Below are 23,752 nucleotides of genomic sequence, written 5' to 3'. Positions count from 1 at the left end.
GGTCCTCCTGGCCCGTCGGCGGTTGCTGTCGTCGTCGTGCTCCCTCCTTTCCATTCCCATCCACGAACGGAGCGGAGCAGCCGGCTGCCGGCACCGGTCCGCCGCCGCCGCCCACCGGAATGTTTCCATGGAATGGGGGCGACCGCCGACCAGGATTTCTCGATCCACACCCATCCGGCCTGTCGATCCAACTGCAGCTCACCACCAAACTAAAACCACCGAACCCGCCGCCCTGCCTCTTATCCAGATTCTGTGCTCTACCACGAAAGACGCAGGTTTTTTTTTTAAATAAAAAAAAAACAAAAACAAAACAAAACGCGCACTTTTTTCTCTCTAAAAAAAGGAAATCGAAAGACGCAGGATTAGAATACCCGTTCAACTGAGTGTAATAGGGTGGGCTCATGCAATTGCCGCTAGTGGGTACGAGTGTGTTGAAGGGTTTGGGCAAATCTTAAGCTCTCTCCCTGATCACATTAATGTAATTGTTGCTGACGAGCTATCAGCCCATGAGTAATATACATACCCAGGTTTGAAAAAAAAATCCTAGGAGAATCTGGAATGCTGAAAAGTTATATATAGCGTTCAGATGGTGCACGAGAACGAACAACATAGGAGTCCTAGAACACAAAGAAAATATAACACCACGTTGACCACATGCTTATTTTTCTCCAAATTTCTTGCGAATAGTTCATGGCACAGGTATCTTATAGGAAAGTTGACTCTTATAGGAAAATTTCCTATATAGAAATTTAAGAATCCAAAATTTGTCCACTTTTCCCCCATTTCTAAAGGGCCTTAGAGCATTCACTTTCGCTCCAATGCAAAGGGACATTAGAGCATCTTTAGCACAAAGGAGAATGCTCCATCCAAAGAGATCTTTTGGGGGTCCATGAGGTCACGCAGAGTGCAAAAACTTCGTCTCGTTAACTCTCCTTGGATGTAAGCTCCGTTTGTCGGTGTTTATTTATATCTTTTTCCCTCTCTTTTTCTCCCACTACCCCTGCTCTGGGTCTCCTTATCCTCAATTCTCTTCTCCCCACTCCACCAATCCGCCCCTCCCTCCTTTCACCCTTCGTCGAAGCCGTCTTCTCTCCTCCTTTGCCAGTGCCGCACCACTTCCTCTCCTCCACCATGGTGCCACTCCTTGTCCCTCCCTTCAGCCAATAGCGCTCTCCCCACCCTATCCTCCTCTAGCAATAGTTGTCCCCGCCACTCCTTATTCGGTGGCTAGTCTCCAGTAGGCGGTAGCTAGCATTGCACGGTGGTGAAAGGAGCAAGGTGGGCAGCATCTAGAGTTGGACCCGTGGCACTCGCGTCGGTTTTCTGGTCCATCGGGAGGAGAGCGGAGGACCGCGGCTAACTCCAGATGCGTCGCGTGCGATGTCATCGGGCTCCACGTGGCGTCCACCACGGAGGGGAGCGCACGCAGGTGTCGGTGCGCCCCTCGCCCACCCACCAAAACCACCAAACCCGCCGCCCTGCCTCTTATCCACATTCTGTCCTCTGGCATGAAAGATGCAAGATTTTTTTTTCAAAAAATAGTTGGAAGACGCAGGATTAGAATAGGGAATACCCATTCAATTAAAATCATATAGGAAGGCAGAAAAGTTATAAGTAGCGTGCAGATGCTACACGAGAACACCACGCGAGTCCTCCTAAGACACAAAGAGAAAGAAAAACATCTAATTGAAACTCATGCTTATTTTTCCAATTTTCCCAAACTTCTTGCGGAATACTAAGCTAGCTCGTTACAAGGGGGTTTGAAAGGAATTTGCAGAATTCAATCATTTGTAACAAAGGCTCAGAAAAAACTTCCTATAGAAATTTAATTACCCGAAATTTCTTCACTTATCCTCCATTTCAAAATGGTCTTAGAGCATTCTCTTTTCCTCTAATCCAAAGGAACCTTAGATCATCCTTACTAGAAGGAGAACAATTCATAGAATGGAAAACCTTTGTCTCGATATACCTCTCTTTCTCGGATGTAGGCTATGTATGTCAGTGTTTATTTTTTATTCAATTTTCTCTTTTTCTCCCACTACTCCTGCTCTTCTATCCACTATATATCTATTCTCCCCACTCCACCGATCCATCCTCCCTCCTCTTATATCAAATATAGCTCTGAAATTGAATAGAGAAAAGTCATTGAAAATATATCAGATCTTTCCTATCTGTAGCATCCGGATCCATCCCTATCTTGTGCGCCCGAAACAACTACTTTTTTTTCCCCCATTGGGAGTGCGAAAGGAAACCACCAGTGTTGCAAATAACTGCCTATGACATTTAGTAGCCTCCTCCTCTAAAAGCTATAAAAACCTATAGCGGAGGCTATTTAATTTAGTGGTTTTTATACAAATTATGGAAATTATTAATTAGGTATGCACAAAAACATTTAATTGAGGAAAAAAATTATAAATACAAATACTCAAATATATGTATATATTGTAGGAGAACATGTCTCCACGTTAATTAATTGATATTCACTGTGAAGGGCTACCATCAACATTCATATATTCATTCAACACTTAGTATTCAATGGTTTAATAATTATTTATTAGTTTTTAAGTAAAGAGCACGATGGATAGACATAGATTATACTCTTCTAGAGTAAGTAATGAATATTTGCATTGGACACGATTAGCCGTGCTAAAATATTTTGTGGCAAAGTTAAATAGCGATGTTTAGGGAGCTAAAACGTTTTTAGTGTTAACAGCGGAATAATTAGCAATATTACAGTGGTAGATTCTTAAAAAAGTGTAACAGTACTATAGCAGACGCTATGAGCCTAGGACCATACTATAGCAACTAATACTAGGAGTATTTACAACCACGAAGACCATCGAAGATGGTTTTTCTTTCTTTGGTCTTTTCGCTGCCCTATAAGGCCATGTTCGCGTGTCCTTAAACTCGGCTTGATCTACTTCTTTTTTCATCCGAAACAGTATTTTCCTCTCACAAATTTTTCCGAATTCCTCCAAAATTTCTCTAAAGCGAACGGGGCCTATATGTCTCGGCCAACGGCGACCAGCGGTAGATACAGGGCGTGCCTGACCAGGTGTGTTTACTGGCGCAAAATGGTCCACGCCAATTTCGACAAAATGACAAGTACTGCTAGCACAAAGGTACACGTACTTCTGTGGCGTTGGGGCAGTGCACGTACGTGCTTGTGCTCACGTGGTTGCCGTTTGTTTTTCTTATATATAAAAATAAAAAAAATCCAACGCAAACAGATCTAAATTATCCATCTTCTGTTTTCGAAGCCCAAAAAGAAAAGGAAAAAAAAATCTGCTTTCACTAGGGAGGCAAATGGAATCCATCGAAAGTCCAATACGGACGAGAGTCAGTCAGGCCTTTTAGTGGCCCAAGAGATAAGCTACAAGAGTCGATGGATGAAGCCCACTGAAGCTTAGGCCCATCATGGCAGCCATCCTTGTGGTGATTTTTAACTCACACATGTCAGAGTTGCACGAGACGAATACAGATGAATTGCAGCATGACGGACGGGCACGGGCCAGCCGAAACATTAATTTGTATTGTTATTCGACTTAATTACACATCGATTTCACCGGTACCCAGTGACCCAGAAATTACCGAAACTTAATTAATCCAGACATGGAATATGAAACGCCCTTAGCAGCAGCTACTCCTCGTCGTCGTCCATGTCCACCTGCACCGCGGCGGCCTTCTTCTTCCTGCTGCCGCCGCTGGTGGTTCCTGCGCCGGCGTCAGAACTAGTAGCGGGCTTCCTGCGGTAGGCCTCCTCGTAGCGCCTGGCGTCATCGATGCCACGCTCCGTTTATGTACTTGTGCTGAAACTGAATAATGGAGATCAAGAAAGGAGGCAACGAATAATGGAGATCACCAAGCAGGGATGTTAATGGCCGAATGGTAAACAGTCAACGGCGATGTCATGTGTAACTCAGCTAGTTGGTGCCTGCTACAGTGCTACCGGACGATTTTGGGAAATCCTGTGGCTGTTCTACCTGCGTCTAAAAAATATAGATTTTTTTTTAAATTTAACTAGGTTATTCCTATCATTATGAAAACATATTCTACAACTTATATGATGATATTTGTTATGCATCATAAATATTAGTGGCTCTTTATACATATTTGATTAATTCGTTCATTGTCCTGAGAAGTAAGAATGATTCCTTAGGGATGGATGAAGTATATGGACACGAGGCCAGGAGCAACTTCTTCTCCAAGGGTCAGCGGCGCCGGCACAGCCCAGCCCACTGACCGAGCGATCCACTTCTTCTCCAAGGGCCAGCCGTCGCGCTTGTGGAAAGCAAGCTGCAAGCGACACAGCCCACAGCCACCTGCGGCTGCGGGTGAGGATGCAACTGCAAACGTCTGCCACCTCTTCCGAAATCGATCCCGAAACAAAACCAGCTCAATTGGATTAAGAGTAGCGCTGTCTATAAGATAAATGAAAAATGTACTTAATACACTCAAGAACATGAAGACATGATAAAATAAACTAACCCTCCACGATAATCAATAGTCAGTACCAAGAAAGGTGTAAATAATCTTTCTTGCAAACTTCAGATCTACGTATCAATTATCATGGGCTAAATTATACCATTCAAAGCCCAAATCCGTCTTGACCTACCCAAAAATATCCTCGATCTTTTGAATACAAGGATGAATTGAACATTTGATGGCTGGGCATTAACATAAATGGTAGCCAGTTGACTCTAAAATATAAAACCCGTCTTGACCTACCCAAAAACCTTATCATCTGTAGCCATTTCCTAGTACCATGCCAGTACAACTAAACTTGTAGCGAAATCTCAAACAAAGTACTCAATTATTTCTCAAAAGATCTTAACACCACATAGCTAAACCATTAAAACAGCTCAATTATCAGGAACTTACCCACCTCCAAACGCTGCAGTATTTTCAGTATCAGTTAAGTTGATATAATCATACAGACGACTTCCCATAATTATCTGAAAAGATAATAAAAAGGACCTCCAGACAGAAACTGTAGTACTGCGAAATTTGAGATGTGCCATCAACAAGCAGAAATACTTGGATAACCAATCCACCTGAAGAACAGATGCAGAAACATATCACACCTTGTCAAACTATTCCAGTTCCCAAGGGGTCCTCATCTATAGGATCAGGTTTAACACAAAATCGCTGGTTCTACAGAAGCATGTCACCCCAAGACATACACATCTAGCAAAGAGGTGCAACCACCTTACTGTGGTCTAAGCATAATAACTTGTAGCATGCAGGTCTCTCTAATTAACTTCTATTACTGTCCGGCAGGACCAACAAGGACTCCCTGTGCAGTGCCTTCCTTCTTGCCACCTTCATCCTCGGCGTCATTGTCAGCCTTCCGGATCCTGATCTTGTACTTGAGCTCAAACTCGGTGATCTCTTTCTTCTTCCTCTCTAGTGCCTTGTGCATGCGAGCAATCACCTCTTCGAGGCCCTCCTTATTGCGCTTCACAGCAGGCAGGACCTCCTTGATGGTCCTCTCTACCAGGACGCCGCCAATCATCCTGTAGCACCGCCTCGAGGGATCCAGCGGCTCGATCGCGCCGATCACAAGGGAGTGCTCGCTGACCTCCATCTCCAGCTCTGTGATCTTCGTGTAGAGCTGGTTCATTTCGGTACGCATGTTGGCATAAGTGTTGGCAATTACTTGTTCGTTTATAGCTTCTTTGCCATCACCACCTGTTCTGCTTGCCATTTCCTAGTGACGCAGATAACCAGAGAACAAAATCACCAATGACAGAAACCTGTGAAGGGAAAAGCATCTTCTGAGCACAGGTGCTACCTAAGAGTTCATCACAAAATCTGAGGCGCACAATAAAACAGTTAAAGCCAAACTCATTTACATAGAAGAAGCAAGATTCTGTAGCACTAAATAGAAATCTATCATAAACATCACCAAGCAAGCAATATAATAAAACAAGGAGTAATCACGGATAACAGAGTTAAAAAACAGCGTTTACATTTTAACAAATATGAGCCAAAGGGGAAAAATGATTGTATATAAATTTCATTTGCTATGCTGCCAAAAGTAATGTTCAGCAGTTTTTAAGAACCACCAGGTGCCACCAGGGCACAAGGCAAATCACTTCATCAACTATTGAGTATTTTTTGGCTACCTATCTCTCATAAATCATATCAGAATTTGCCTCATTTTCTGTAAGTAGTATTTAGCTGTGCACAACTAAAGAACAATCTAACCTATTAAATGAGTAAATTTACAGCCTTGTTCAAGGCATAAGGAGGAATACCGTTATAAGTTATCGATACACATCCAAGCTGTCAGCTGTTTTATGACTATAACGCTATAATAAGCATTGTGAACATAGACTTCATGCTTAACATAGACTTCACGCTCCCTGCTCTTACGGAAATGACGAAAGAGTAACATACCAAAAAAGGATAGTTTGCTGACATCAACATTTAATGAGCAAAGCAAATCCTATTCGAGTTAAGTGAGCCCAAAAATCAATAATAAAAATACTACTACATAACCAACTGGCCAAGAAAGAGAGAAAGCTTGCATAGCAGAACAATTCATCAGCCTAGCTTCAACGAGCACTATTCTCCGTTACTACTGATGCAAGTTTACTGGCACACGATCGATAATCCAGGAAAGAAAAACAATTCTTCCTCCCAGACACAAGCACTAGCATCACCTGAAAGCAGGACTATTCTGGATGAAAGTGGGAAATGTCAAAAGCTAATTCAGGACACAAATTCCTCACAGTGGTTTGTTCAGTACGAAAGAAATATAGGGAACCCCGACACAAATTTATCGAAGTTGATATGCATAACACATGTATAGACTTGTAATTAGATCAGAATCAGATCCGAGTACATACAGATAAACAGATAGCTTAAGTTAGGGTTAGGGAACTCGGTTTCGCACAGCAGGAAGGGAGGAGAAGGGGTGCGCGTACCTGTAGGTGCTCGTTCGTCGCCGGCAAAGGGGCCGCCGGAGACCTGGGCGCCTGGCGTACGGCGGCGGCGGTCGCGCAGTTGTCCCCACGAGCGAGAGAGAGCACGGCGCGCGCACGCGGCGTGTACGGGAGAAGAGAAGGCACTGGGCAGTAGGACTTTGCCTGGGCCTGGGGCAGGCCTGAAGTGGGCCTGGATGGGCCTTATTCCCATGAGCCCATGACATGCTTCTGTGGTGAGATAAATTTCGGAGGAAGGACTTTGTAACGTAACTGGAAAATACGTATGTTCTGTCGAATTTTCTCCGTGATTTTATGAATAGAGCGAACAAAAAATGTTTGGCAAATCGATCCTTTGAGCATGGAGACGGATGCAATAGAGTAGTTTTGAATCCGCGTTTATAATACAACATATACTAAACTTGTATCGAATTATAAATTGTCACAACCCGAAAACCACACTGGTTAAAACCTTTGCCAGCACCCTTACGAAAGCGTAAATTGTGTTTTGCCCCTAAACTTTCAAGCAGCAATCCTAGTTGCAATATGGAAAAGACTTCTTTGTCTCTAGATCAAACAAGATGTGATCACCAACCACCCATTGTTCCGAGATGGCTGTCCTAAGTCGTTTTGATTTTAATCTCCTTTAGGCTGATACCCGATCATCAAACATAGAAACCCCAAATGGAACCCTAACCGCCCTAATAAGATGTTTAGTAGCCCACAAGTTCAAGCCACAATGAAGCGCGTAGAGACTTGTCATAAGATCTCAACTTCAAGAGCAAGAAAGGATCAAGTGCCAGATGCAATGTAACCAAGGCAACCGTTCGGCATTCAAAAAAAAAAAGGCAACCGTTCGGAGTATCTACCAACAAAGGATAATCTGATGGGTAATTTAATTTTACTAGAACAAGAGCAACCTAAAAACAGCTAGCAGAACATAATATCAAGTCTCAACTTCAACTTTTGTACTCGTGGTACTGTTGTTAAGCTGTTTCAGGTAGAACCATGGTAGTCAATTGAGGAAGTCTCAAGTTCGACTGAATTAACCGAGGCGAGCCTTTTAAGGGCCCTGTCCCCTGAAAATGGCTCCCATTGTTAATCCATTTAGAGATGGTAGTGTCTCCGTAAATGGATAGACCATCTGTGAAAATTAGAGTGTATTTTTGGACACAATGATATATTCAACCTCTGCTAATCTAGAGGTTGTCTCCTAAAATCGATTTTTAGTAGTGTGTTTATGATACACAGGGGTAATTCATATATATTGGCACTCTCAAAATTTTAACCAGACGTGATACTCTAGGAGTTACAACAACACAACATGCTTAAACCCGGAACAAAAATAGGTTGTTAAAGGGGTCGCGACCAGTTGTTATGGCTTTTTTTTAAGTAGGAAGGGTTCTTTTCTATCTTGTTCACTACCTCCCTGTCATCATGTCATGTCATAGTCGCTGTTGACATCAACAGGTGATTGGGAAGTTGAAAATCAGATTAGAGATTTAAATACATTGAAAAGAAATAGATTTGGGCTAAAAAGACAACCCAGTAAAAACTGGCCCAGATCGGCCGGTTTACCTATTCAACGACCGGCAACAAACAAAACCGACCTAGGCTGTTTTCTATAGCCTTCGGCTGCACCCCCATGTAAACCAACTTGTGCTGGTTTCCGCTGTTCGAGCTAGTTTCAATCCTAACTCGACGGGAACTTGTCCAATCTCGTGGAAACTTGCATACCTTGTTTGGAAAAGGTTCACTAGATAATACCACCCCTTATATATATATATATATATATATATATATATATATATATATATATATATATATATATATATATATATATATATATATGTTCCATTGGCTTACAGATTACTGCAATGAGAACATTAAATGTAAACAACATCTAGACTGTTGATATATTTACCGTGCTATGTGTACATCTGAATGTGATTATTAGAGTTACAGACAAAATTACAAATATATTTTTTGTTTCCTCTGTTCCAAAATGCTTTGCTATTTAGCGACAAATAAACCCTAACATTGCATATATGGGGTGAGTTTTGAATATGCGCTGTAACTATTGGATGATGATAATTACATCTGAACAGTAGTCCACATTGATTTATCTAGTATATACCTATTAATTAGCATATGTCTGCTTATAGAATATTTGTTTGCCATATATGCATCCAAAGTCACCTCAAAAGTTTTTCTCAATCAAATTGAGAAAAGTTCATTTTTCAATTTTTTTGTTCATGTACTAGCTTGATCCAAAGTAAGTGTGTATATTTCAGTCGTTGACTTACAAGTGCGTGAATTTTTCGCATGCTTTAAGTTGAGATGAGTGATGACACATGCATGCTGTATTGGAGACCATGCACGAATTCAATACAAACATGTATATACACATTACCTGATTACCTCTGATTTTAGTGTGATGATTACATGCGGTAAATTTTATCTAAAAAATTATTAATTTGCTATCTATAGCAGTCTTTTTAAATCAATTTCTTGAAAGGATATAAGATATTTTTGAGTTGCTGTAAGGATAGAATGGCCCAAGTGGGGGGTCAATTTGGCTCTAAAAAATTTAAAGCAATCTTAACATTAAACACTACTTCACCACGCCTTGCCTAACTAGCCCTAGAACTAATCATATATTAATAAATAAATTGAGTCCTTGGGGACACCGCACTAAGCCTTGTGCTTAGCGTGATCACACTAGCAACAAGTGCTTAGATGTCGAGTTTAAAACCTAGCTACTAGAGATCACACTAAAACAAAACCAAGAGCACACTACAAGATTGACACGAATGTAAGTGCAACAAGTAAATGGACAAGTGAAAACTATTTTTTTGTGGTATTCTTGCTACAATCTAATGTAAGCTAGAGCACCTACTAAGGGTTAGACTCCCTTGATTCACAAAAGGCTCAAGATCTAGTAATACCTTACCCATTCTCCACTCTGGATTGGTGAGTCATAAACCAAGCAAAATCATCCTAGAGTCTTCCAACAAGCTCCTCCAATGGAAGGTCACCAAGAACACCTCTGAGTCATCTAGGTGGTGACAAAGACCAAGAGTAATATAATAAACCTCAACCTTCATCTGAACTGATCCCAAGCAAAGAACCTAAATACATGCACACAAAATCACCACTCCAACTAGCAAATCATTAACCTTGACATGCAAATGCTCTCCAATCTCCCAAATAACATTATAGATATACGTATGTGATGACCTAGTCAAAGAGAGAACCAAAAGAGTTGTTCAACCCATATTGTCGGTGCAGAAAGTGACCAACTAGTGAATATTTGTAGTTTTGCTGTACGTTGTGATCGGAGGTGGCCTAGCACTCAATGACATAGGATTTATACTAGTTCAGGCAACGTGCCCTACGTCTAGTCGGGGTCGGTCGGTGACTTTATTCCTGAGCCCAGGTGCTCGAAGTTTGTAGTGGGGTTACAAACGAGAAGGAGAAAGATGGGGTGTACAAGAGGTACGGTCGGCCCCAGACGGAAGGGCTGAGAGTGACAGGAACTTCGGTATGAGCTAAGTGTTCAAGCGGGTGCTTGAGGTCCGAACCTGACGGTTCTGTGGTTGTGAGCTATCGATCTAAGGAACTCTGATCAACTGGAATCGGTCTCCTTTGTTGGAGGAAGCGCACCCCCTTTTATAGATGAAGGGGACGGCTTTACAAGTGAGAGGGAAAGGGTGCGTATGTTACCGAGCCTTGTTGCCCACGCCTACCGAGCCTTGTTGCCCACACCGACGGGTACAAGATAATGGTAGGCGCCTACAACACTGTTGATGTTACTGTAGAATGGCAGAGAGGTCGTGCTTCCTTTTTCAGGGATGGTGGACGTCGGTACCTGCAAATACTATTTGATGCCTAGAGGCATGTGAGGAGTCTCGCTATGTTCACCCGGTACGGTAAATCCTGGTGCCCATACCGCTATCGATGCCTAGAGGCACTGGGGGGCCTTACCGTATGGGAGTTTTAGCGGCCCCTACAATACTGTAGAGGGAGATGTCGGCGCCTACAATACTATTTGTGTCAGGGTGGCTGCAGAGTACTGTTCCATACAGGGTATGGTCCCTGGTACAGTGGTTTTGACTTGTGAGCCTTGCCTTGCTTTCCTCCGCACGTCTCCTGGTTCCTATCGAGCGGGCGTCCCCGGTCGGATGGCTCCAGTCGGCTCTGAGTGCGCCGGTCGGAGAAGAGCGGTGAGCAGGGTTCCTCCGAGCCTCGGTCAGAGGGACACGGGGTCAGGGTCAGAAGTAGCGCTTTGGGCTAGGCCTTTCGATCGAAGAGGGCGTCCGGAGGTGGCTGGAGGCCGAAGCGAGTGCTTCGATCGGAGTGGTGGGCCAAAGGGGTCGACGAGCGGGCGCCGCTCCTTTCGGTCCAGACCTTCTGGTCGGCGACTGGGCTATCCTTCAAGCCTGTTGTATTTAGACTCTTGGGCCGAGCCTTGGCACGGAAGCCGGTCCCCGAGGGACCCTGGGTTTATGAACCCGACACACACACACACACACACACACACACACACACACACACACACACACACACACACACACACACACACACACACACACACACACACACACACACACACACACACACACACACACACACACACACACACACACACATATATATATATATATATATATATATAGGCCTAGGAGAGCAGCTAATCATTGGACAAAAACATGCAAATGCAAGGATCACTAGATGATGTGCCAACCACTAAGCCCTATCATCGGATCATACAATGTTCAGTAGAAATCTAACATTTTTAATGGCTACACTATGAATTATAGTTGGACATGAGCCACCCGTGCACTCACCGGATCATACGGTGAATTCAATACATTGTCCAACTTGAATTGCAATTATGCACATCATCATTGGATGATGTGTTGTTTGCAATATATGCATCAATAGATCATGTGATGATCTATAGAGACTTGCATGACTTTAACTTGAACTCCAAGCAGTGTCATCAGACGATATGCCATGTGTTGGGGTTATGATACTTCAGGTATCTTAGGACACCGATTAGTTAGCTGCTCGGGCGGCCCACACTGGCCCAACTAGTAGGAGCCTAGCAATCGCAGCTTGCCTAAACTACAAAGGCCCCAGGCCCAGCACCAAGTCACAAAGGTCCATCACGACCTCTTCCTCCTCCTTCCACTATAGGCTATGCAGCACCGCACAACCTCTCTCCTATGTCTCGACCACCGAGAAGGAATAGGGAGGGGTCAAGCTCCATCGAATACGCCAACCCTAACAGGGGCAGGCACGCTCCACTCACTCCGCTAGGACTGAGGGGATAGCTATCCCCTTATAGTCAGGACAGATGTCATCCCTATGCCACACAACGCGGATATGACAACATCACCAGGTGGTGACGACCGGTACGATAACCCACCGTCCAAATATGGCCTGATGAGATGGGCATACGGCCCCACCCGCTATGGGATGGGGCATACGACCATGACCTTGACTTTCAAGACCAATCAAGCCAACGAGGGCCTTGACCCTATGGCTCGGGATTGACGCCACTGGCACCACGACCAGTAAGGCGACCAATGACCCAGGAGTAGCTACCTACTCCTGTACTAATGCCACGATGCCATTGAAAGAACAGGAGACAATGATGATGGCCACGGTGGGCCCATGTCGCATAGGATAGCTGACAAATCACCACCGTGCCAACAATGTTGTCACGACCGGCACTGTAGCATCACGCCACACCATGCCGTGATATGGGCACATGACCATGACAACAACCACACTCGGACGTGCGCTGATGCCAGGACAAGGCAACCTTCCTTGCAGGTCAAGCTTACTAGTTTCTCCCTCCCTCAGGCTCATGACCTCTCGGTCAGGAGAACCTCCCTCTCTATGTATGTAACCTGGCCCCTAGACTCTATATAAGGGTGGCCAAGGATCCCATCCAAGGGGATGGACTCTCGAGACTTCATTCGGGCAGTCCCTCACCTCTCTCCTATCTCTTTCTCATAGCTTACACACCCCATTGTAAGAACTTTAGAACATTCAACTGAGGAACATGCACTCGAACTCCCTCTGAGACTGGACATAGGGCTCCGGTCTAAACCAGTATAATTCCTTGTGTCTTTGGATGCTACCATCGTCTTCCTAGAGCAGCGCGACACATGTATAAATTCACTTACCGATTGACAAAACACCGACACCATGTGTGACATATGCAACACCGGATGATAGGATGAACACCAGTAGCTGACACATCTTTAAGATGAAGTCCTTGGTAGTGTCATCAGATCATACGCTGGTCTAAATTAACATCATTGGATGATATGTTTATACTTAGTACCAAACACATAGTAAGGTAACATCATTGATTGATCTATTAGCCTTGATCGGTTGATCCATGGATTATTTCTGGACTTGATTTTTGAGATCCTTAATGATTTTCACCTTCCAAGTCCAGTCTTCAACTACCTGAGTTGGCTCAGTCTGTCACTTGGGCGCATCCCTCTACTAATCTCAGTTCAAAACCAGGCCAAATTACTAGTCTCGATCCCTCCCCCCTTTAATAGTATGACCAAAGGAAAACAAAGACATGTTCTACTTCTAAGTTCCTCCTAACACCAAGTTGTACTTAGAATATATAGAATCCTTAGTCTTCTTGAATACAGTTTGCTCCATACATAGAATCCAAAAATTAAGGAAAGAATAACATGTAGCCATACATGTGATTAACCAATGCAATTGTGAATTCTTATTATCCTATGCACACCACACTTTAGTCACATAGCATTGTGTTCATCAGTCACCAAACAAAAAATGGGCCCTCGTTGTGTGTTCTATTACAAAGTTACTTTTTTTACTAAAATCTATGTGTCATGTTAGTAGCAAAGTTAATTTTATTTTAGGTTGTGAGTTGATGCATGATTCCATATATATGTTCCTCAACAATTATTTTTGTTTTTGAGTTGCATGAAATCATTTAAAAGTTCTCTATCACCAAAGTATTTTACTTGCTGGAAATATAAGACCTCATTGATATGAAAATATGCATGTATGAGAATAATTATTGAGGCATTGTGAAATAATGTAGGTAAAACAATGTTGATATGTGTTTCTTGTTGCCTTGTCAGAAGATGCTATATGGTTCATATTCTTTAAACTACTAAGGCTATGAACTAGTCAAATATAATAATGTTTTGGTAGCGAATAAGCCTCTATATGACCTATTGTTTGCATTTTTGAAAAACACTAGTGTTAATTAATACCAAAGCTTGTCTTACCACCTTTTATGTAGTTTTATGACAAAAATAACATTAGGATATGAGAGCACTTGCCTAACTAGATGTGTGCACCTACCAAATGTTTGATATAAAAAATGAATGTGTGCTCCACTTTTGTCTTGTTTGATAATCATAAACATTCTACTTTAATTAATTGTTAATTATAATATGTGTGGTAAATATATGATTCTATTCTCTATGAGCTCATACGATTATTATATATGTCATCTTGATATGCCATTGTTTCTATTTTTCAAAAATATGCCCTTGTTTCCTGCTTGTTCAAAAGGAAGTTTTGTTCCTTTATTAACATATCAAATACTCAATTGAAGTTGATTTTCTTTGTTTTTATGCAGAACTAAATGAAGCATTGAGATCTAGAATCAAGAATCTAAAACTTGCTAACCTTAGTTCCTCATCTAGCTTACATCAACAAATGAGCTTAGCTGGTGGCCAGTGTTCTAATAATAGTGGTTTACACCAACATATGAGGTACCAAATGCTTTGATTAAAATAAATTAATTGTATGTCAAAGTTCTATCTCAACAAGAGGGCTCACAAATGGCTAATGTATGTGCCTTATTATATAGGAATGATGTGCATATGAGCTCGCATATGGTTCAGCTGGAGCAGCTTGAAATACAGGAACAATCTTTAGAACATCAAGAAGATAAGGCAGCAAAACAACCACAAGAAAATAAATATCAGTTCAAGAACCAAGATCAATTGTGGGACTTGTAATAAACTTCTTTTATTTTTCTGATTCAAATAATGTGCCTTCTTCTCATGATGAATCCAAGTTATGTAGTCCTTCATGAAACCTCGGATTACCAAGTGCGAGTTGACTAAGCATGTTCTTGCAGTCACTACATAGACATTGAATTTCGGTTAGAACTCTGAATCATTGCATGCTTTTTTCTCGGCAACTTCAATGAATTTATCAATTTCAACATGGAAAATTAGCTTCCATCTTAATGTACCGTACATCCATGATACCATATCCATCTTTAAGCATATTGGATAACATTGAAAATCAAATGAAATATTTAATATTAATTTCAAACCCCTATAAATATGAGAGGCAACATATAAATCTACACTTAAGAAAAATAATTTGTAAGCAAATACGATCGTGGCAACCATTTTAGTCACTCCTAAACTTAATTGGCATACAAGGAGAGAAACTAGTAGACTATCAATATCATGAGCTTGTAGGTAAACAATGAGAGAATCTATGTCGTTCATTCCCTACTCAATCTACAATCTAAATAAAATTGTTCAACTAAACTTGAACCATGTCCAAATAAATAATAAACTCACTACTACAGATGTGACATTCACTGTCGCCTTCATCACCATTGGTTTTTAAGAAATCGACAGTGAAAGTGCCTCCCGGCACATCACTACCGGTTTTTTGACATATCCGACACTGATAGGACCAACCGACATTGATATTGGGTCATCACTGTTGGTTTGTAGCTAAAATGACACTGATACTATCACTGTCGGTTCGAGCCAAGAACCGACACTAATATTGGGTCATCATTGTCGGTTTTTGAACCGACAGTGATATGGTACAAGAAAACTTTCGCGCGTGTTTTTCGAGTGCTAGTGGTTGCGAAGCACGTGTTTTCGCGTGAAAAATCCCGTGACTTGTGACTTGCGACGCGTGACCGAGTGGCTGTCTAGTGGGGTCTCTCCCATTTTTATGATTTCCTGGAAACCACATCAGTGTCAGGGTTTTGAACCGATAGTGATGTGAAGAACTGGGGTAGTGACTCTAACCTCTCCCTACCTAGGTAGTATGTATTCGCAAATCAATTCATTAATATAACTAACAAAATATTAAGAATTTTATAATTAAAGCGAACAACTTGCAAGGAAGTAGTTACCAACAATCAATATACAATTCAACTCATAAAAAGAATTATTTTAAACTCTTTATGTCTCTCCATGCATATTTCTAGCTAGATGACTAAATCTAGATCCCAAATCTAATCCCCATCCAAAAACTAACTGGTAGACCCTAAAAATCATGATATTGGGGCTAAGTAATTAGTCGGAGAATCTAGTTCTGATCCCCTAGTCAATTTACCCAAGGAAATCAAAATATTCAATCTACTTTCATGTCTGCCACACCACCATGCATGGAGAGGGAAAAACCAAAACCTAATTAAGCAAATAATGTAGCACTAAATTAGATTGGCCTAAACAAGCCTTGTAGAGTCACCTATAGGAAATCAAGAGCAAAACTCCCCTTAATAAGATTTGCAATTTTATGGTTTCTCATGAGAACTCTCCACTCTCCAGGACATTTTTCTTGTAACGTGTACTCCTCCAAACACCTTGACAGGATATATATTCAGGTCCCTTTTCCATTCTTGTAACTTTTTTCCCCATTTGCTACTTACTTTAACAGGGCTAGCCAGGAAGACTTGGTTGACGAACGCAACCGTCGTGCAAGACAGGAAGACGTGGACCATAAGTTGCTTCAGTTGCACTTGGATTTTTTTTTTTTTTGAGCAGATGCACCTGGATGTATAGTGGCGCGCGCTGTTTTGAGGTTCAACCCACACAGCCCGGCCCATGCATGATGGAAATGGGCCGTAACGGACATACTTGATCCTGGCCAACTGAACTGTACTCTCACCATGCATGTTGGTATTATGAGTAAATTTTTGTGCCACCAATTCCTCATGCACCTAGATATATACACAATGTCTGTATGTTTTTTTAGATAACGGAATAACAATATGTCTGTATGCAGATACATAGTAAAAATTATTTATGATAATGCTACAAACAGGACGTCCAATGCCAGAGACTCTCTCCGGACGAACGCGTGGCGTGACGTGCACCACAAGTTTGACTCTTTCCATCTCTTATTCTCATCCGGACACTGCTTGCTCACTCAGCTTGGCCTTCTCCCACCGCGTCCCTGACCCTGCACCGCTCGCTCGCTCCTTGCTCCCGCGCTGTCGTGTGCCCCACCTGGCTGCTTGCTCCTCTCCCCCGCCCGTCACGCGCCCCACCAGCACCTTGCTCCTTGCTTTGGCTGTATGCCGTGCCGCTAGCTCCCTTTCGTAGCACACGCCGCCCGCAAGGCTAAGCCAAGGCCGGTGCTAGTGGTGCTGGCTGGTGGTGGGGCTCGCGCGCACCGCGGGCCAGTGCTGGGTGCTGGTGGTGCTCGTGCGCCACCGCTCGCCATCGGCTCCGATCCCGATGGCTGGAATCGATCGGTTGAAAGCTCTAGTTTGGTTTTGGTGAATTGATAAAACCCTAAGTGCTAACCTAGTTTATCAAGTGATCATGACATAGGTAGCATATTCCAAGTGGTGAAGCAAATGAAGATCATGACATGATGATGAAATGCCATGGTGATGATCAAGTGCTTGGACTTGAAAAGAAGAAGGAGAAAAACAAAAGGCTCAAGGCAAAGGTACAAATAGTAGGAGCTATTTTATTTTGGTGATCAAGACACTTAGAGAGTGTGATCACATTTAGGTTCGATAGCCGTACTATTAAGAGGAGTGAAACTCGTATCGGAATGCGGTTATCAAAGTGCCACTAGATGCTCTAACTCATTGCATGTGCATTTTGGATCTAGTGGAGTGCTAACACCCTTGAAAATGTTTGTGAAAATATGCTAACACATGTGCACAAGGTGATACACTTGGTGGTTGGCACATTTGAGCAAGGGTTAGGAACTTCACCGGCGGAGTGTCCGCCCGTAGAGTGTGGATAGTCCGAAGGTGCCACCGGCACCTTAGATAGAAAAGACAAAGGTCACTGTAAGTGACCGGACGCTGGTCTCTGAAGGACTGGCGCATTCGGTCAGTAGCAGCAGAAGAAGCGCAACGTCGGTCATCGAACGGATGGTGGCGCTGAAATGACCGGACGCTGGCTGGCTGTGTCTGGTCACATTGACATGGTCATGCACAGGGGAGTCGCCGTGTGACCGGACGCTAGGTGAGTCCAGTCAAGCATGACCGAACGCGTCCAGTCGTGAAAAGTCATCTCTGGATGCTTACTGGAAACGACCGGACGCTGGGGTTCAGCGTTCGGTCACTTTGAGCTGCAGCGTCCGGTCATCACTTGACCGTTGAGATCGGGCGATCAACTTTTGAAGAGAGGGGACACGTGGCACGCATCGCATGACCAGACGCTGAGGTCCAGCGTCCGGTCAATATGACCGGAGCGTCCGGTCACCCCGTGTTGTGCCCAGTGAAGAGGTACAACGTCTCTATTTCATGGGGGCTTCTATTTAAGCCCCATGGCCGGCTCAAGCTCACTCTCTTGGCCATTTGCATTAACATAGCAACCTTGTGAGCTTAGCCAGAGCCCTCCCACTCATCTCCATCATTGATTCATCATCTTTGTGAGATTGGGAGAGAATCAAAGTGCATTGCTTAAGTGTTTGCATCTAGAGGCACTTGGTGTTCGTGTTTCGCTGCGGGATTCGCTTGTTACTCTTGGTGGTTGCCGCCACCTAGACAGCTTGGAGCAGCGAGGATCGTCGAGCGGAGGGTGGTGATTGTCTCCGGCTCCGATCGTAGTGATTGTGAGGGGTTCTTGACCTTTCCCCGGTGAAGAGCCAAAAGGTACTCTAGTGGATTGCTCATGGCTTGTGTGATCCTCATCTTATGTTGGTTGTGCGGCACCCTATTGAGGGTTTGGCGTGTGATGCCAATTAGCGCGTGAACCTCTAAGTGAGTGAATCACCACAACGAGGAGTAGCTTGTTGGCTAGCAAGTGAACCTCGGTAAAAAATCATTTTGTTTGTCATTTGATTCCGAGGTGATTGGTCTTCATTAACATTCATTCTTGTGATTGATTGGCTCCTTCCTCGACACGGCGGTATAAGCAAATTGCTCACTCTCTTTACATTATCGCAAACTAGTTGTCAAGCTCTTTAGTGTAGCTAGTTGTGAGAGCTTGTTAGTTTGGTTAGTGTGACTCTTTAGTTAGCCTTTGAGAGCACGCTAACTTAGTGTAGTGACATAGTTATTGTGTGGATAGAAACTACATAAACTAGAACTGTCGTAGGTGGCTTGCATTTTTAGTAGGCTAGCGCAATACTCACTTCGTCACATAATTGTGTAACCGGTTTGTTAAGTGTTGTTGTAGAAATTTTTAAATAGGCTATTCACCTCCCCTCTAGCCATTAGGACCTTTCATCGGTCTAGGCTTCCCCTCTCCTATGTTGCAAATGTATGTTTTAGGTGTTTCAGTTGTTTCAAAGGTATGTTGCAGTTTTTCTTATGGATGTTGCAAAAGTAGATCGGGGATGTTGCACATGTTGCATGTGTTTCAGAGGCATGTTGCAAGCGTTTGTTCAAAGTGTTTCATCTGTTGTAAATGTATGTTGCAAGCATTTTGATCCGGATGTTTGTATATGTTTCAACATATGTTGCAACAACATGTTTCATATGTTTTATCTGTTTCAGATGTATGTTGCAAGTCTTCTATCTAGTTGTTGCATATGTTACAATGACTATGTTGCAAGTGTATATTCCAAATGTTTCATCTATTTCAGACGTATGCTGCAATTGTTTTATCTGAGTGTTGCAAAAGTAGATCTTAATGTAGGGTTGCTTAGCGAGGAAGAGAGAGCTAATGCAGGAGCCATGGCGGCGTCGGCTGTAAACGGGCGGCAGCGCTCCACCGGAGGTCACGCAGGCGTCCGCGCTGGCGCACGCGGCCCATTCTCGTACGACATGCTGCCTCCGCTGGCCCCACCGGAGGTCCTGGAGCAGAAGCTTGTGGCATCTCCCTGCGCGACAGAGATGCAGACCCTGACTATGGAGGTGACGCGGGTGGCCCTGGGCAAAAAATACCGAAAACCGAACCGAAAATACCAAAACCGAAGATTTCGGTTCCTTGTTCGGTTCTTCATTGACAGGAACCAAAATTGTAGAGGTAAATTCAGTTCTTTCCCTCGGTTTACCGAAATTCCCAAATTTACCGAATATATGTTGGAGGCCCAGTAAATAATACAACCCAATAGCCCATATGAGTCATCTTCACTCACATAACCCTAGCCACCCGCCCACTCCAGCCCCCAGGCACAGCCGCGCAATCAACCCGCGCCGTCCCCCACTCGCGGCCGTGGACACGCCCTCACACCGCTAGCCCCCACGTGGCCGCGCCATCATCCACTCGTCCTCGCCCGGTCGATCCCCGGCCACCGTGCTGCGCCATCGCCCGCCACCACCACCAGCCCAACAGGGAGCCACGCCACCTGTCACTACCAGGCACTTTTCCTCCCCCGCCAGGCCACCACTGCTAGCAGCAGCAGCAGCAAGACAGCCGCACCGCGCCGACGCTCCATAACCCCGGCAGCGGCGGCGGCGGCGAGCCCTGTGGCTATGGCCTGGGTGCGTCCGCAGTTCAAGGACCGAGCCTCTGGGTGACGGAACAGCGGCTACGGGCTGCCTGGGTGCTTGTCCTCCCTCCTGTGTAATCTATTTGGTTCTTTTCGGTAAAAACCGAAACCGAAAATATCGATACCGAATTTCCTCGGTACTGATTTTTTGAAGGAACCAATCGGTACCAGTTTTTCAAGGAACCGAATTGCCATAGGAACCGAAGTACCGAACCGATCGGTTCGGTAATACCGAACGCCCAGGGTGAGACGGGCGTGACGAAGTTGAGACCCCTACGGGCATGGCGAGCGGACGGGCTCCCCTGTTACGCAGGGTGGCGGACGCTCTGTTACGCGGGGGACGGGACAGGGTGTGGCGGAGTTGCGTCTGGACGTGGGCCTAGGGCTGGACGTCCGGGCCGTAGTTATTTCGAACTATTTATTTAGAAAACAACTTATAATTTGGAATGAGGGTAACTCTGAGTTTAATTCGACAATCTTGAGTTATTCAGTAATTGACATCAAAGCGATAGCCATATTGTAGAATTGTAGTACACGGTAAATCAAGGTAACCTAAAGCGACATAATAAATATCCCCACGTACACTGTATGCAGCGGTAGCATACAGACACTACAAGTACAACACTGTAACTAATTAACAACATGCACCCTCAGGCATGCAGGCGCATGCATGCACATACCGATCGATCACACCTGTGGTTACTCTTCATCGTCGTCAATGTCCACCTGGACCACCTTCTTCCTTCTTCCTTCTGCCGCCGGCGCCGGCGCCGCTCCCGTCACGTGCGGCGTCCATGGCAGCGGCAGGCTTCTTGCGGTAGGCCTCCTCGTAGCGCCTGGCGGCCTCGGCGCCGCGGTCGGCGAGGTGGCGGATGTTGGGCACCTTGTAGTTCTGCGCCGCGTACACCCCGACGGCGGTGCCGACCAGGAAGGGGAACAGACGGCGGAGCAAGCAGCCCATGACTTGTTGAGCCTTCAACTATGTTAGTATCTGGATCACTCAGCAGTAGCACGGCGCAAACAAGCAAATTAAAGAGCTGGCTTGGCTATCGATGGTGAGTGATGATGATGACTGATGACTGATGAGTGAGTTAGATGGCAGTTGCAGTAGCCTACGGCCCATTCGTATATATATATATATACTTGCAGGCCAGCTAGCTAGCTAGACTTGGCTTGCTTGCTTGACCTGATTACCTGAAGCATCAGCTAGCCTTATATCTTTTGTTTTGACTTTGTTTCTTGGACAAGGGTGCAAGAAAGAAGGCTACAACTACAGTTAGCTTGGTCAGAAATTAATTAAAGGAATACTACCATCGTCATAAAGCGATGCATTTCTAAGTTTATAGATTGAGACAAGTTTCTTTAATCTAACTATTTTTTTAGGAAAAAATGTTAGTATTAATATTTATGACTTCAAGTAGTTATACTATGAACATATATATTTAATGGTTAATCTGATTATATATATTGGATATCATAAACGTTAGTAATTTTTTAAAAGATTTAGTCAAACTTAGAATAATTAACTTCTGCAAAGATTAGAATCGTTTCTTTTTGAAAGAGAGCGAGTATTAAATAGTACTACTACTAGTATTCAGTAGGTTCCATGATGTGTAGACAGATGAGGAAGAGATCGTGATCAACTTCTTGTGCAAGGATCAACGGTGAGTTGCAGGCGCAGGATGCAATGCACTGCTCACCATTGCAAGTCAGCAGCACGCGGTTTCGTTTTTTTTTTCCGGCGAACCCACGGCAGACAGATGGAGTCGCTGTCGTTGTGGTGGGCCTAGCGATCGGGAATTATATTGAATAGATTACTCCTACATTATATACTTAACGGCTAATAATCATACAGCACTGGAATAGTACTGGATGGATTAATTAGTGTTGGTCTTCACCTGCTTGCTTGGTGCAGCTAGCGGTCCTGCTCCGGCGCCTCTACCACTACCATTTACATGGACAGACACACCTTACAAGTTACAACTGCAAGCATGGATCATCAGGGGCAGATGGAACTGAATAATCAGCACTTGGTTCATCAGTGGTATGGTACGTGATGGCTGGCGAATCAACGGCCGACTGTGCTGACTGCAGACACACACACTCAACTCGATTATTCAGCTGTCTGTAGACGATGACAGTATCTGAATGCTGGATTATATTCATTGTATCAGTCATTGCAGGCTTTAATTTGTTCACTCATTTACGGTTGGTGATTCAGAGTTCATATACTTCAGAGTACGTTAGTCTTGTGCACAGCAAAAGGCATAAACGCAAGATTCCCCTGAATTTGTTATACGGTGTCACTTAGGCCCACGAACTTTAAAAATGCATTTTTAAGTCTCTAGACTTTAATGGTGCACCGCACATCCTAAACTTGTAAAATATAGTGCATCGCAGGTCCATTTGTGGACCATAAAGACCACTGTGATGCACCACTTAACAAGTCTAGGGGTCTTAAAATGCAATTTCAAAGTTCGTGGACCTGAGTGGCACTCCATGACAAGTTCAGGGGCCGCTCATGGATTTAACCCATGATGATATATATCAACAATAGGATACCATACCATACATTACATATAGACATGCAGTGCTCGATTATTATTACTATAATGACTTGTGAGACAGAACATGATACGCCTGGTGGCTGGTGCTGCCAGATGATTCTTCTACTAATAGAGTAGCAACGCGACACACAATCCTGAATCCATCCATGAAGCTAGCTAGAATCGATCAGTCCGAAAACTCCTCGGATTTGTCTCCCTTCTCCTTCTCCTTGCCGCCCTTTTTGGGGCATCTCTTCTCCTTCTCCTGGGCGTCGTAGTACTGCTCCCTCTCCCGGCCGGTCTCCGGTGCCGGTGACTCGCCTGCGCCGTCGACGGGGCGGCGGCGGCGGTGGCAGGAGCAGGAGTGGAGCTTGTGGAGGGGGCAGCGGCTGTGGTGGATGGTCGTCATCGCCGCGCCGAAGCCTGTGCCAGCCAAGAACGCCAGGCCGTACTTGTACAACGCCATGGATTAATTGATTCCACAGGGGAGGGGAGTTCACGAACGCTGGTGATTCAGTTGCTAGCTCTCTGTGAGTTGTGCTTCTGATCTGAATCTGACTGATGAGCAGAACAAGCAAGAGCGCGGTTTATATA

At 44.1% G+C, this 23,752-nt stretch overlaps 2 protein-coding genes across 3 annotated transcripts; both read right to left on the bottom strand.

The window, feature by feature from the left end:
* Positions 1-3,640: 3,640 nt before the first annotated feature.
* Positions 3,641-21,612, bottom strand: LOC136499143 (uncharacterized). The gene is made up of 2 exons (XM_066494834.1): positions 21,409-21,612; positions 3,641-3,724 (listed from the first exon to the last, which is right to left on the bottom strand). Exons 1-2 carry the CDS (start codon positions 21,571-21,573, stop codon positions 3,641-3,643), a joined length of 249 nt encoding a protein of 82 aa, XP_066350931.1. The 5' UTR covers positions 21,574-21,612.
* Positions 5,016-7,083, bottom strand: LOC136501276 (prefoldin subunit 2-like). 2 transcript variants are annotated; one of them, XM_066496778.1, is made up of 2 exons: positions 6,933-7,083; positions 5,016-5,756 (listed from the first exon to the last, which is right to left on the bottom strand). In XM_066496778.1, the coding sequence occupies exon 2, from the start codon at positions 5,705-5,707 to the stop codon at positions 5,267-5,269; it is 441 nt and encodes a 146-aa protein (XP_066352875.1). In that variant the 5' UTR covers positions 5,708-5,756; positions 6,933-7,083; the 3' UTR covers positions 5,016-5,266. The 2 variants fall into 2 exon arrangements, with proteins under 2 accessions (XP_066352875.1, XP_066352876.1); XM_066496779.1 differs by having other exon boundaries at positions 5,016-5,710; positions 6,933-7,051.
* Positions 21,613-23,752: the final 2,140 nt, after the last annotated feature.

This window comes from Miscanthus floridulus, chromosome 13 (assembly GCF_019320115.1).
Source record: "Miscanthus floridulus cultivar M001 chromosome 13, ASM1932011v1, whole genome shotgun sequence".
NCBI classification, from domain to species: domain Eukaryota; kingdom Viridiplantae; phylum Streptophyta; class Magnoliopsida; order Poales; family Poaceae; genus Miscanthus; species Miscanthus floridulus.
This window is presented reverse-complemented; position numbering and strand designations above follow the sequence as displayed.